The 15,058-nt window shown below is 29.9% G+C and overlaps 1 protein-coding gene and 1 long non-coding RNA gene across 2 annotated transcripts; one reads left to right on the forward strand and one right to left on the reverse strand.

Annotated features, from left to right (window-relative positions):
• Positions 1–546: 546 nt before the first annotated feature.
• Positions 547–14,479, reverse strand: LOC661003 (estradiol 17-beta-dehydrogenase 11). Its single transcript, XM_967193.5, has 6 exons — positions 14,327–14,479; positions 9,576–9,868; positions 1,633–1,757; positions 1,471–1,581; positions 1,054–1,418; positions 547–831 (listed from the first exon to the last, which is right to left on the reverse strand). The coding sequence occupies exons 2-6, from the start codon at positions 9,814–9,816 to the stop codon at positions 651–653; spliced, it is 1,023 nt and encodes a 340-aa protein (XP_972286.1). The 5' UTR covers positions 9,817–9,868; positions 14,327–14,479; the 3' UTR covers positions 547–650.
• Positions 14,480–14,502: 23 nt separating this feature from the next.
• LOC135266490 (uncharacterized) lies at positions 14,503–15,058 on the forward strand. The gene is made up of 2 exons (XR_010334573.1): positions 14,503–14,762; positions 14,811–15,058. It is a non-coding gene; the product is annotated as an uncharacterized LOC135266490 (long non-coding RNA).

The raw sequence follows: 15,058 nt of genomic DNA on the forward strand, positions 1-15,058 counted from the left end.
ATGAAAAACAGTTCATGGGACGTCGTCACTACACACACAACAACTGTAGCGAGGTGTATTACTGGTTGTCTATAATAAATAAATTTTTTAAGTTTAAAATTGTTTCTTTTTACTTATACGATCAAAGTCACGCCGCTTAGACAATCAACGTGTCGCTTTATTTCTTCTTAAGGAGTAACGATCGATTTTCTTTAAGTTTTCTTCCACATCAGTTAGTAAGAAGGCAAAAAATTTTAACTATTATTCAAGCGTTACTTGAATCTTTTGAAACCTCCAAATGAGTGATCTTTTTTAAAACTTTTTATTCGGTACAAACAAAGACGAAATTTGTGTCAAATTACTTTAGCGAAAAATTAATCACAATTGACGTAACCAGACCAAAAAAATTTAAGCTTCTTAGAAACAATTCGGGATTTTCCCGAATTAATTTTTTGATGGTATCTTTAAACATGAATTAGACGTTGAACTGTTATAATTATCTGTGTTGCTCATAATTGTGGTGTAAATTGCGGCTTTTTGTTCCATGGGTTGAAAAAAAGAGACAGGTTTAGTAATAAAAATATTTAATTAAATTAAGTCACACAGTTTTAAAACTAAACAATAAAACCCACTGTCTGTACTTAATTAAACCTTTCACAGAAAAAAAATCACTATAGATTCTTCCCACTAATCCCCTCTCGCTGGTCTAGCGAAGCTAAAGAACTCTTCATAATATCCGACTTGGTCGTAAAATCACTTTTCTCACTAGTTTGCACTGGAAGGTGGTGATGGGGGACGGCATCCGGGACCAAACCTCTCAAAAACATCGAAATGCACGCCCATGGGAACAAACTGAAACAAAAATTTATTTTCTAGGTCACGGCCAAAAAATCCGCTAGACCAGCAGCTTTCTCTCAAATCTCTCCCAAGTTTCGACCAAACTATCAAAATTGTCCCTCTCCAGTCAATTAATTAATTAAAAATTTCATTCTTTCACACAAACACTCTCGATTTCAGCGCGTTACTTCACTCGAATTGCGAAACTCGGTCATTGTCCGCTTTCGCGCTACTCACAATTTGAAAATAACGCCAGTTTTGAAAATCCCAGGGATCATCACGACGATCTCTTCCCTGCGCAGCCCTTCAACAATTCGATCCGCCACGTCGTTGGACTTCAAAGTGGGCAGAAAACGGGAGTTGACATTGTCGAACATCCCGGTTGATTGGATAAAATACGGGCAAATGACCGTGGTTTTGACCCCATCAACCCCTTGGGCTTCCAGCTCAACCCTAAGGGCCTCGTCAAAGCCAACTGCGGCGTGTTTGGAGGAGCAGTAATCGACCAGTTTGTTGATTCCGACGAAGCCGGCCATGGACGCGATTGTGACGATGTGGCCGTGGTTTTTGGCGATCATTTGGGGCAAAAACGCCTTAACGGTCTAGAAAATCAACCATTAGGGAAAAAATTTGGAAAAAAATTCGGGGAAGTACCCAGAAGTGGGCCAAAATGTTGACGTCGAACGTCCGCTTGATTAGGTGGTCCGGTGTGTTCAGGAGGAGGTTTCCGGAAACAATTCCGGCGTTGTTTATTAAGATGGTCACCTGGAATTTATTTGTTAGGGATAATTGTTGTCGGGGATTTTTTTAACGTACTTCGCCAACTTCTTGACGTGTTGTGTTTGCTATTTTGTACACGTCTTCTTTGTCCGCAAGGTCGCACTTGAAGCCATAAGCGACGCCTCCTACGCCTTTTACTAATTCCACAGTTTCTTCAACGGCTGAAACAGGTTGGATTCAAAAAATTTTTTGACAACTAGTTCTTTTTTAATCGAATAAGGAATAAGGAATAAGACTGGAACCAAAGATAATTTTTTGTAGGCTTGTTTGTACAAGGTGTGTTATAATGATTTTCATCTAGCCGCTTGTGAATGCCACTTAGAACTAATGACAGGCATTCAAACATTGAATATTGTCATTCTCCATTTATTATTATTATTGAGAGCGGATTCATTTGACATGCAACCATGTAACAATGTCAAAGACAAACTAGATGAGAATCATTTTATAACACCTTGTATTAAATTATCTAGTTGACTTACTTAGTAATAACAACTTTTCTAAGAAAGTGCCTCCTTGGATGTTTTTCGTAATTTTTATGTTTGATTAATTACTGATTAGTGGTTAGCAATATCTTGGCAAATAAGAAGATATATAAAAAAGTTTGTTTATTTAAGATAAACAAATTTTTTAAAGATTTTTACTACCATTTTTTGTAAAAAAATTATACATGATGTCAATAAAAATATGTATTGAGGTTAAAAATAACCTTGCTATAAGTGAACTTCTTTAAAATAGTGATTGTGTGATTACTTAATAGCGATATTTGATGCTTTTTGACATAATAATAATGGTATTGTCTTATCTGATATCATACGAATAGATTTTATTAACTTTTGTATTTTTTTAATCAATAATTTTTGGTAAAAATAGGCATACAATGTGTTCAAAAATGGTTGTTCGACTATGGAATTAAAATGCAATGTGCCGCTTCGTCCAACTGACTTGTAGTTTCTCTGTCAAATTTTTCAATGAGCTTTTTAGAATTTGTTTGCATTTTTAGACTAAGTTATTAAGTGTAGGGTTTGTCTTGATTTGTGATTTTTGTTGTGGTGTATTTTTTGTTTTTAGGTTCGAAGCCTGTTTGCATTATTTTGTCACTTTGACTTTGACATGTATGTAAAAGAAATATATCTTTCAAACTATGAAAAGAAACATATCGGTTCCAGTTCAAAATAAGAAAGTTGAAAATAGACCAAAACAATACTATAAAAATCGGAGATTTTAATTGTTTTATTAATTTTTAAAACTAGCCCATAAATAAAAATTCTATTGCGTCTGTACAAAGTGACAGCAAAAATAGATGTATTATCCGTTCACGAATGTTTTAAATTCTCAGCAGGCGTAGATATATTTTTGTTAGGTTGGCCTCAGGTCCTGTCAGGTACTGTCTTTATGACGTTGTCTTGTCAAAAATTCGCTGTGTTGTCAATTCTATGCTTATTAATTTAAAATGTCGAAAATAATTTCTGTTGATAAGAAAGTGTGTATCCAAAAATGCTTTGAAGGATGCAAGAAAGACAGACCCGACTTTTTTAACTAATAATAATGAGTAGAATAACAATAAAAACGTATTCAATTATTTATTTAAAAAACGAAGCAAACTGACAACAGTCCTTGGTTGTCATCAATTATAGCCCAAAATAAATTTCTTATGACAACTCACAGTACTGCCAAATAAAATGTCGGATTTTCATAGATAATCCGAATTTAAAACAGTCGTGAACGGTGTAGCTCAAAAATTAATAATCACACACATTGTAATTGTGTATTACTTGTAATTGTTTTTATTCGCGCATGAGCTGCTGTATACATTATTTTTTCTACGACAGTAATAATTCTTGTAAGATTTTTCAATTTTTGTTAGTGTTTTTAATTTCTTAAGGGTGTCAGTACACGCAACAGCCATTAACTTTACGTTGTGCTTTGTCGATTTTGCAACCCCAACGATGCGTGAAAATGGCAACAATGTTCACTTGTGCCCCCTAATTAGAAAATCGTAATTATTTTAATTAGCTACACGTATCCTTGTAGAATTTTGTAATCCCCTTCATGAAAAATTAATTTTCGTGCTATTTCGTACAAAATCAGTTTGTTTCTTCAATTTTACGGTTGTTTTATTTAAAAACAGTTGCTCAACACCACAATGTTGTTGCAAATGTAAATTGATTTAAATAATCTATTCGAACAGAAAGCGGTAAGAGGTGATAATAGTGATAAAAACAAAGAAAGTGGCTTTTCTCTCAATCGCAGCGAAAAGTCCACTTTGAATATTTCTATTTTTGTAAAGGTCAGTATTAACTAATCAATCTCACGACTGGTTCTGGCTTTAAGTAGGTTCAAAGCCTCGGGTTATAATTTATCGAAAGGATGCAATCTGAATTTTAAGCGGAGATTTCCGCATTTGTAACACGATCTGCAAGAAAACAGCTTATTTTTGTTAGAAAAATGATTCGGCCTTTTAGCAAATTTTCTTTTTGTAAATGAAAAATCTACGATGTGTCTCTTGGAATTTACTTTCGTAATTTTACGAATAAATTTACATGAATTAAGTCGCACTTCTCCGTCATAATTGCTACAATTTTACGAAAAAAACAGCAACGTCAGCCAACTTTGACCTAAAAAAATCATTAGTTAGGACGTGGTAATGAATTTAAATTGATGTCTAGGTGAAAACTCCACCAAGGATAAATACAGAGCGAGTCAATAATTAAAAATGTGATTATAGACTTTCTAATTTTCAAATTTTTATCCGATTTAAGTTTTATTGACAAGTAGGCCGATTAATTAAAAATTGCAATTGAGCGGATAGTTAACGAAACAGCTACAAAATCTACATTTACAGTTAGTTATACGCCTCATTAGCTTTTAGTACTTAATAAGCTTATCACATTTTCCAGACATGTGTTTTTGCCCTTCAGTGACGACGAGGAAATCGATTCTAATTAAATTACCAAGTTCAGACTAAAAATTTGCATATCTTGGTGGGCTAAGGCAGTTTGCCGTTAAATGCAAATCAGGGGCAATTAAATAAATTCTTTTCGTTAACTTTTTGTCTTCTCCCAAAAACTGGTTAACAAACCGGATTAGCTAAGAAGTTGAAGCAGGTAATTTTTTGCTACGAAAGCAACAAGGTTGAATTTTCATTTTCGAGAAAATCTATTTTATGAAAAAGTTAGAAAATGAATCCACTTAAAAAAATCAGTTATTCTCACTGAGTGTTGAAATCGCTGCTTAAAAGTGCTCGTTCGAGTAGGCGGGTACTTGCTGCTTCCTTCATATTTTTTATTAGGTTGGTAACGGTGTCAATGACCACTAGACGTCAAACGTCAAGGAAGATACAAGCAGTCGGCCTTAGAAGCCTCGTTTTTGTTTTATGGTGTAATTTATGTCATTGAATATTGATGAATTCTTAGGAATAATTAATCAAATAAATCAACCAAATTAATTAAGAAGGTGGCATTATATGATTAAAGTTGAAATATTTCTTTCAAATTATGCGATTGACATTTAAAGTCGCTGAAAAAACTTTGATTAAAGCTCGATCTCCTTTGAAATTTGGAGCAGTTCTGATGATTAATAGATAATTAGGGTTATAATTATTATAATATTATTAATTATAGGACGTGTAATTATTAGAAAAAATAAGTCTAAAAGTAAATATTTCATTAAAACAAGCAGAAAATTTGCAAAACTACAGTCAGTAAGCCTGTTTATGAGGAAAAATAAAGTTTTTTTCAAAAAATTTTGCAAAAACTGGATAAAATTCACAAATTGAGCTTATTTTAACTTGATTTACTCGATTCAGATTGGTTGTAGTTTTTGAACCGACGAATTACATATTTTATAATACATTCAAAAATTGCAAAAATAAATCGAAATTAATTTTCCTCTACAAAAAATAAATAAAACAAAAAAAAATATTTTGTAATTATTTATAAGACTCCTAAAGTCAAAAACGATGGACGCGACCTTTATTTATTCTTAGAGAACTGGTTTTTATCATTATCATCGACTAATGAATATTTCAGCAATTTGGCTACACGAATAATGCATTAACACTAAATTAAAAACAAATTAAAAGCAAACGTCCGCATTTATGGCCAAATAAATGAAACAATAAAATTGAAACACTGGGACCAAGTAAGCAAAACCATAATTTTTGCATTGTTAAAACAACAATAAACAAAACAAATGTCGAATTATAATTTTCCTCGCAGTGTGCGCTCAAACAAATGGAAAATGTCACAATCATTTTCCTCCATCTATAATCAAACGAAAACGAAACCGAAGAAAGTTCACGTGAAAGTGGCCCTAATTTTGCCAATTTTTACTAAATTTTGTTTGCAATTATTTGCTCAGGAAAGTCTTTTTATTAGCCAAGCGCGTTAGCATTTTATGGTCTGATAATTATCTAAATCGTGACGTCATATGGGGCACCCTGTGACCCCTGTACCATGGAGAAGACTCGTGAAAGTCGCAAGAAAGTCATAAATACATTGCCCAGGGCGGCAGAATTTTAGGGGCGCAAAAATATCTTCATTTTAATTTAAAAAAAATTGCTAGAATAGCTAGTAAATACCTAAACGGGTTGCATTTTTTTTGAACAATATTGATCAGATTTTTTGTTTTCGTCGTATTTTTCACTCCTTAAGTTCTTAATTATTTGCCTAATAAATTAAAAAGTTTTTAGTAGTTCACAATGAGTAATGGTAGAAAAAGCTGGAGTAGTTTACATAACAGAAAAATGTCTTTGAAAAAATCAGCGACAACGTAATATTAAAGAAAAAAGTGTAAAAATGGCTTATAAATAAATACAGGGGATTTTTTATTAAATATCTTACAAAAATAAAGGAGACATTTAAAAATCTAGTGAATGTTTGCTGACATTCCAAAGAACTCTTTTAGAGCTTTTTAGAGAAAATCAACTGATAAAAAGAATGAACTTAAGAGCAGATACATATTTTTTGATTTGTTTTTATCAGATTCCAAGCTCGAAAACTGATAGAATTTGTTTGATATTAGAATAATTTGACCATTAACTGTTGTAGAACAGTGTACATTAAGAAACACTAACTCAGTAGAAAACTAAAGTAAAAAATGTAAAGAAAGAAACGTAAATTAGGTTGTAAATTACTTTTATTGTTGAATTAACGCAAAAATTGCCACGGAAATAACGTTATTTGTAATGTAAAACATTAACGTTTTTTTTAGTAATCATTTAAACGATTTTGTAACGCCAGCATATAACGTAAAATTATACAAAATACAAAACCAGTAATCAACGTTAACAAGCATCGTTTTAAATTTTATTCTATTGTAAGATATGCAATATAAATTATTTACGTAATTTTTTTGTACATGTTAAAAAAACTATTTTTTTTACTTATCGTAAGACCTTAGCTTTAAACGATACATTTTAATAAATAAATTAATAACAGTTGAATAATAGTTGTAAACATCTTTTAAATCTTTTAAATAAAACTGCAAATGTAGCATTGTGTAATATAAGGTCTGCACTTTTTCCTATTTTCCTAGAAGTCAAAATTATTTTAAAAAGGCTGTTTTTATCACTTTTTTGAAACGTTAATTATACGTTTAAAACAAACGTTAGTTAATACGATTATGAATAACGTTAAAGTTCTTTTACTTTTTTTACGGAAATACAACTTTAAATTAAGACGTACTTTAAACGTTAGAATAAATTGGTAAAGTGAATAAAGATGGTTTTTAGACTACGTAACATAAACGTTAAAAGAAAACGTAATCACACAACCAAATAAAAACGTTGTAAATTTCAACCGTTTTAACGTTTAAAAAACGTTAAAACTACGACTGTCTATTGGGAATATCCCTAACATTTTTGAGGTGATAGTTTTTAAAATTTTGAAAAGGCTAAAGTACGACAAAAAATTACGTCCTGCCTGGGGTTTATAAATTTTTCCTTATTTTCTAAACTAACCAAAAAATTGCTAATTTTTTATATTTTCTTATATCAAATTTTTTATTTTATAGTGATTGTTAAAATGGATGCAAGAATAGTTAGACAGTGCCATCAACCAAATTCAGTTTTTTTGAAACATTAATTATACGTTTAAAACAAACGTTAGTAAATACGATTATGAATAACGTTAAAGTTCTTTTACTTTTTTTACGTAAATACAACTTTAAATTAAGACGTACTTTAAACGTTAGAATAAATTGGTAAAGTGAATAAAGATGGTTTTTAGACTACGTAACATAAACGTAAAAAGAAAACGTAATCACACAACCAAATAAAAACGTTGTAAATTTCAACCGTTTTAATGTTTAAAAAACGTTAAATCTACGACTGTCTATTGGGAATATCCCTAACATTTTTGAGGTGGTAGTTTTTAAAATTTTGAAAAGGCTAAAGTACGACAAAAAATGACGTCCTGCCTGGGGTTTATAGATTTTTCCTTATTTTCTAAACTAACCAAAAAAATTGCAAATTTTTTATATTTTTTTATATCAAATTTTCTATTTTATAATGATTGTTAAAATGTATGCAAGAATAGTTAGACAGTGCCATCAACCAAATTCAGTTTTTTTGAAACGTTAATTATACGTTTAAAACAAACGTTAGTAAATACGATTATGAATAACGTTAAAGTTCTTTTACGTTTTTTACGTAAATACAACTTTAAATTAAGACGTACTTTGAACGGTAGAATAAATTGGTAAAGTGAATAAAGATGGTTTTTAAACTACGTAACATAAACGTTAAGAGAAAACGTAATCACACAACCAAATAAAAACGTTGTAAATTTCAACCGTTTTAACGTTTAAAAAACGTTAAATCTACGACTGTCTATTGGGAATATCCCTAACATTTTTGAGGTGGTAGTTTTTAAAATTTTGAAAAGGCTAAAGTACGACAAAAAATGACGTCCTGCCTGGGGTTTATAAATTTTTCCTTATTTTCTAAACTAACCAAAAAAATTGCTATTTTTTATATTTTTTTATATCAAATTTTCTATTTTATAATGATTGTTAAAATGGATGCAAGAATAGTTAGACAGTGCCATCAACCAAATTCAGTTTTTTTGAAACGTTAATTACACGTTTAAAACAAACGTTAGTAAATACGATTGTGAATAACGTTAAAGTTCTTTTACGTTTTTTACGTAAATACAACTTAAAATTAAGACGTACTTTAAACGTTAGAATAAATTGGTAAAGTGAATAAAGATGATTTTTAAACTACGTAACATAAACGTTAAAAGAAAACGTAATCACACAACCAAATAAAAACGTTGCAAATTTCAACCGTTTTAACGTTTAAAAAACGTTAAATCTACGACTGTCTATTGGGAATATCCCTAACATTTTTGAGGTGGTAGTTTTTAAAATTTTGAAAAGGCTAAAGTACGACAAAAAATGACGTCCTGCCTGGGGTTTATAAATTTTTCCTTATTTTCTAAACTAACCAAAAAAATTGCTATTTTTTATGTTTTTTTATATCAATTTTTCTATTTTATAATGATTGTTAAAATGGATGCAAGAATAGTTAGACAGTGCCATCAACCAAATTCAGTTTTTTTGAAACGTTAATTATACGTTTAAAACAAACGTTAGTAAATACGATTATTAATAACGTTAAAGTTCTTTTACTTTTTTTACGTAAATACAACTTTAAATTAAGACGTACTTTAAACGTTAGAATAAATTGGTAAAGTGAATAAAGATGGTTTTTAAACTACGTAACATAAACGTTAAGAGAAAACGTAATCACACAACCAAATAAAAACGTTGTAAATTTCAACCGTTTTAACGTTTAAAAAACGTTAAATCTACGACTGTCTATTGGGTATATCCCTAACATTTTTGAGGTGGTACTTTTTATAATTTTGAAATGGCTAAAGTACGACAAAAAATGACGTCCTGCCTGGTGTTTATAAATTTTTCCTTATTTTCAAAATTAACCAAAAAATTTTTTTTAATGTTGTCATAAATACCTTTAACGTTGACGTCCCATAGCACGACGATGGCGTCCAGTCGTGCCAACCTGAGGGCTAGTAACCTCCCCAGCCCTCCACCGCCTCCTGTGATAAGGATAATCTCCCCTTTGAGTTGCTTGTAGTGTTGATAAGAGGCGGGGAGAATCGATTTTACGATTGATTTAATGATAACGACTAAACACAGCACCAGAAATCCCACCACGTCCATTAAGGACCTTAACAAATCGGCCTTGGCCATCCTTAAGGCACGTTTGACTAGATTTGTAGCATTTTCAAGGCCAGGCAAAGATCTGTGAAGAGAGAAAATGGAATTTTTACACGGGATTATATAAGAAAATGAAGAAATGCACTCGTTTGAGTTTGGCCTAGATTCGGCAAGTTGCATGCTTTGATGCAACACAAAACTGGTCAGATATGAATTTTTAAAACAATTTTTTCATCATTATTTGCGACTTGTAAGTGAACTTTAATTGCTCTGTTACATTATTGGCACAGAGAATGGTTTCCTTATGTAAGTGGTGTAAGATAATAATGAGTACGAGCGTATGCAAGCTACTGGTTGTAGTAGTTCTAGATAAACAATTAATTTTATTACCAGGAAACCTGCTTCGCACTTGGCGCAAAGATGACCTTAACTGACAGAAACGTGGTAATTGGTTCGACCGTGAAATCGTTGACGAAAAGAAATGAATTGGCAAATTGCCATTTTTTATTTTTATTGCAAGGAATAAATTAACCAAGTGGTTATAGACTCGGCTTCGCCTCGGCTAAATACTTATCTAGCCAAAAACAATATTACCTGAGTCTGTTTTTAATTAAAATTTTATGGGAGGACACGATTTAGATAGCGCTATCAAAAATAAATATTTGCGCGTCTATGTGTCGCTTTAAAGTGACAAAATGAAAAAAAAAAAACGCTCGCTCTCCCATTTTTTATTGAAATCAAATGTCCAGTGATTTATGTAACTAGCTGTGGTAACTGTAGTAACAACAGAAAATAAATAAGTTCTGATTTTAATAAATTATTTCATGGTTTTGTCCTCAATATTATGATACTTGTGATTGCGTGGCATTTTACCGATTTTTTTTTAAATAAGATTGACAAAATTGTAAAATAGTTATTAATGTTTAGATCTCACATTGAAAGTATAACAAAACAATTTCTACTTTAGATTTCATTAATTTTTTTATATAAAATTAATTCTGTTGATAATTTTGTTGTTGTTTATTTGTAGTATTTTGTCTACACATTGTTTTATGTTGTTTATTTAAATTGTCGTGTAAAGTCATTTGTTACTCTTCCTGTGGTCCAAAAGAAGTTAAAAATCCAAAATTTTTAACTTACAGAAGTTTTGTTGAATTTGTTTTCAAATCATCGAGACTGGAATATTAGAGTAACTTAAAATATGATATTATTGTAGCAACAGTCAAATGCAGAATCCATAGAACTGGGCTTTTAGATTTAGATAATTGTAAACTTTGTACAAAATTAAGACAAACAACTTTTATTTGTAAAAACTTTCAAACAGAATCGATAGAATTGAGTTTCTAGATGCAGAATATTTTAAATTTTATACTCTACAAATTACAATCAAGTAAAAAAAAACTGAAAACATTTATTTCTACAAGACTTCAAACCTAGAATCAATAGAATTGAGTTTATAGATGCAGATTATTTATTTATTTTTTTCTCAAGAAATATACAATTACGTAAAAAAACTTAGAAATGATAGAACTGAGTTTCTAAATCTGTATTATTTTAAATTTTATACTCAAGAAATATACAATTAAGTAAAAAAAACTGAAAATTTGTATATGTAAAAGCCTTCAAACTAGAATTGTTAGAATTGAGCTTATAGATGCAGATTATTTTAAATTTTATACTCTAAGAATAAACAATTACGTAAAAAAATTCTGAAAACTTTTATTTGTAGAAATCTCCAAAAGTAGAATCGATAGAATTGAGTTTCTAGATGTAGATTATTTTAACTTTTATACTCTAGGAGTATACAATTAAGTAAAAAAATCTGAAAATTCTGATTTGTAGAAACCTTTAAACATAGAATCGGTAGAATTAAGTTTATAGATGTAGATTATTTTAAAGCTATACTCTGGGAATATACAATTAAATAACAAAAACCTGAAAACTTTTATTTGTAGAAACCTTCAAACCAGAATCGACAGAATTGAGCTCATAGATGCCAATTATTTTAAATTTTATATTCTAAGAATAAGCAATTACGTAAAAAAAATTGTAAACTTTTATTTGTAGAAATCTCCAAACCTACAATCGATAGAATTAAGTTTCTAGATGTAGATTATTTTAAAAGTTATATTCTAGGAATAGACGATTAAGAAAAAAAAACTAAAAACTTTTATTTGTAGAAACCTTCAAATTAGAATTGATAGAATCGAGCGTATAGATGCAGATTATTTTAAATTTTATGTTCTAAGAATAAACAATTACGTAAAAAAATCTGAAAACTTTCATTTGTAGAAATCTCCAAAAGTAGAATCGATAGAATTGAGTTTCTAGATGTAGATTATTTTAACTTTTACACTCTAGGAGTATACAATTAAGTAAAAAAAATCTGAAAATTCTGATTTGTAGAAACCTTCAAACATAGAATCGGTAGAATTAAGTTTATTGATGTAGATTATTTTAAAGCTATACTCTAGAAATATACAATTAAATAACAAAAACCTGAAAACTTTTATTTGTAGAAACCTTCAAACCAGAATCGACAGAATTGAGCTAATAGATGCCAATTATTTTAAATTTTATATTCTAAGAATAAGCAATTACGTAAAAAAAATTGTAAACTTTTATTTGTAGAAATCTCCAAACCTAGAATCGATAGAATTAAGTTTCTAGATGTAGATTATTTTAAAAGTTATAATCTAGGAATAGACGATTAAGAAAAAAAAACTAAAAACTTTAATTTGTAGAAACCTTCAAATTAGAATTGATAGAATCGAGCGTATAGATGCAGATTATTTTAAATTTTATGTTCTAAGAATAAACAATTACGTAAAAAAATCTGAAAACTTTTATTTGTAGAAATCTCCAAAAGTAGAATCGATAGAATTGAGTTTCTAGATGAAGATTATTTTAACTTTTATACTCTAGGAGTATTCAATTAAGTAAAAAAAATCTGAAAATTCTGATTTGTAGAAACCTTCAAACATAGAATCGGTAGATTTAAGTTTCTAGATGTAGATTATTTTAAAGCTATACTCTAGAAATATACAATTAAATAACAAAAACCTGAAAACTTTTATTTGTAGAAACCTTCAAACCAGAATTGACAGAATTGAGCTCATGGATGCCAGTTATAAACCTAGAATCGATAGAATTAAGTTTATAGATGTAGATTATTTTAAATTTTATACTCTAGGAATATACAATTAAGTAAAAAAAGCTGAAAACTTTTATTTATAAAAACTTTTAAACATAGAATCGATAGAATTGAGTTTCTAGATGTAGATTAGTCTAGGAATATGAAATTAAGAAAAAAAATTGAGAATTTTTATTTGTAGAAACTTTCAAACCTAGAATCAATAGAATTAAGTTTCTAGAGTATGAAATTCTAAGATTATACAATTAAGTAAAAAAAATCTATAAAAACTTTTATTTGTAGAAATCTTCAAATCTAGAATCGGAGACAAAAAACTTTTATTTAGAAAGATTTATTCTGAATATAAAATTGCAAACAATCCGAAAACCATCTAAAATTAAAAAAATTGAATAACATTTGTGGGTCCAAATGTTGAGGACGAACACCAAGCCTTTAATAAATTGAAGGACTAACTATGTCCTTTAAGTGCATCCTTTGAAATAAAGGACGCTTAGAACCCACATAACAAACAGTGAGACTAAAGTGAAAAATTTTTGTCTCACTTTTCGAAAACGTATTGTCCTTCCCCATTTGCTATTTTATCCAAACATCCTGTTTGTTTTTGTGTACCTACTGTAAATTTTCGCGCGCGCGAAAAATGCATATTAACATAAAAAATTGATTTATTAATTAAGCACATGATAATTGTTTCAATGTTTAATAAAAATGCAATTTATAGTTACTTTATCTGTTTACCTATTTAATTTAATTAAGACTAGCCAAAGATCAAAGGCAATAAAACGAAAGTTATTCGAACGTAGAGCAATAAAATTCAAGGCAAGTAATTCACTATTGGAGGTTGAGGATTTTGAAATTAATTAAAAAAATTAGTTTGTGTAATACATTGTAAAGGAAACAATAAAATTAAAATAATCAAATAATGACCTCTGTGATATTCAAATCTGGTTTTCGGTCTGACCACTCATTAAAGTTAAAATGAAAGAGAGTAACGTTTCACCTCGTCTGCTGCATTCTAATTACCATATTTTTCTATAAATTGGTACATGATCTGGCACACGAATTGATCATTATCATTATATGAATATTTGTTAATTTGTTAAGAAAAATAATTTTGCGATCATTAATTAAATTAGCCGGTTGAAATTTTCCCTCGTCCGAATCCAGATTTATGAAAGGTTTCTACGTTACGGCTAGTATTATCCTTGACATCCTTCGAGTGTTATCTAACCAAAGAATTACACTACAAAATACCAATCCAAAGCGAAACTGCAAGTGAATGTATCGGTCCAGTTATTACCGATCGGTTTTGGCAAATCGAAAATTGTAACAAAAAATCAATTTTTCCATTTAGTGTAAGGATTATTGTTATTAATAATTAATTATTCTAACCTGGAGTGCCGGTTAGTAGTCCATAATAAAAATCAAAAAATGCTCAGTTGACTGATGTGAAGAACTAGGTTTTCACGGTGGTTTCACGTTCACTAGAGTTTAGAAACTGGTAATCCGGCGGCTGTAAACAAAAGTATTTGGCGTGGTGGTCAATGGGTTGGCGTCGGGGCGCGTGGCGTCTGCGCAGGTGCAGAGGGTCACGGAGTGTCCCTACCACGGCATCGATTTGTTTTAATTTTAATATTATTAGTTATATGAGCAGGATATTATCCAATTGGTACGAATTGGGTAATTAGAAAAGTTTTCCTGGACGATTAGCTTACCGAGATTTTTTGGATGGCAACCTTCGAAAATTTGCATTGTTGGGGTCACCTTCCAAAACTGTGCGGAACGAACAGGTTTAACTAATTTTTGCAAAAATTTAGAGAAAGGTTTGGTAAATGTCAATTCTTTGCGGAAGAAGGTACTCTACAATTTAAAACAGTTTTTTAGGGCGCAAATTGCGATAACGTGTTGAAATTGCATCATGCTGTAAATAAACAAAAAATCGGTTATACTATGGTAGGAGTTCGCCATAAAATTACGTGCAAAAAAATTCTTATTTTTGTTATTGTTGATTTTAATTTTAATCTATTTTCGAAGAACGTATGTTATTGTTGACAAATAAATAAAATGTAACTTAATTAATTAATTAATTAATTAATAAAAGTCAGAAATTGCAGTATATGTACA

Source organism: Tribolium castaneum, chromosome 6 (genome assembly GCF_031307605.1).
Source record: "Tribolium castaneum strain GA2 chromosome 6, icTriCast1.1, whole genome shotgun sequence".
In the NCBI taxonomy this organism is placed as follows: domain Eukaryota; kingdom Metazoa; phylum Arthropoda; class Insecta; order Coleoptera; family Tenebrionidae; genus Tribolium; species Tribolium castaneum.

What these genes read in the sequence shown, in the direction of transcription:
- LOC661003 (XM_967193.5), bottom strand. Translation starts at nt 9,816, where the DNA reads ATGGCCAAGGCCGATTTGTTAAGGTCCTTAATGGACGTGGTGGGATTT. An exon ending in ACATTTTGGCCCACTTCTGG is followed by an intron (nt 1,419 to 1,470) that starts GTACTTCCCCGA and finishes TTGATTTTCTAG; the next exon opens with ACCGTTAAGGCGTTTTTGCC. An exon ending in ACTGGCGTTATTTTCAAATT is followed by an intron (nt 832 to 1,053) that starts GTGAGTAGCGCG and finishes TTTTTGTTTCAG; the next exon opens with TTTGTTCCCATGGGCGTGCA.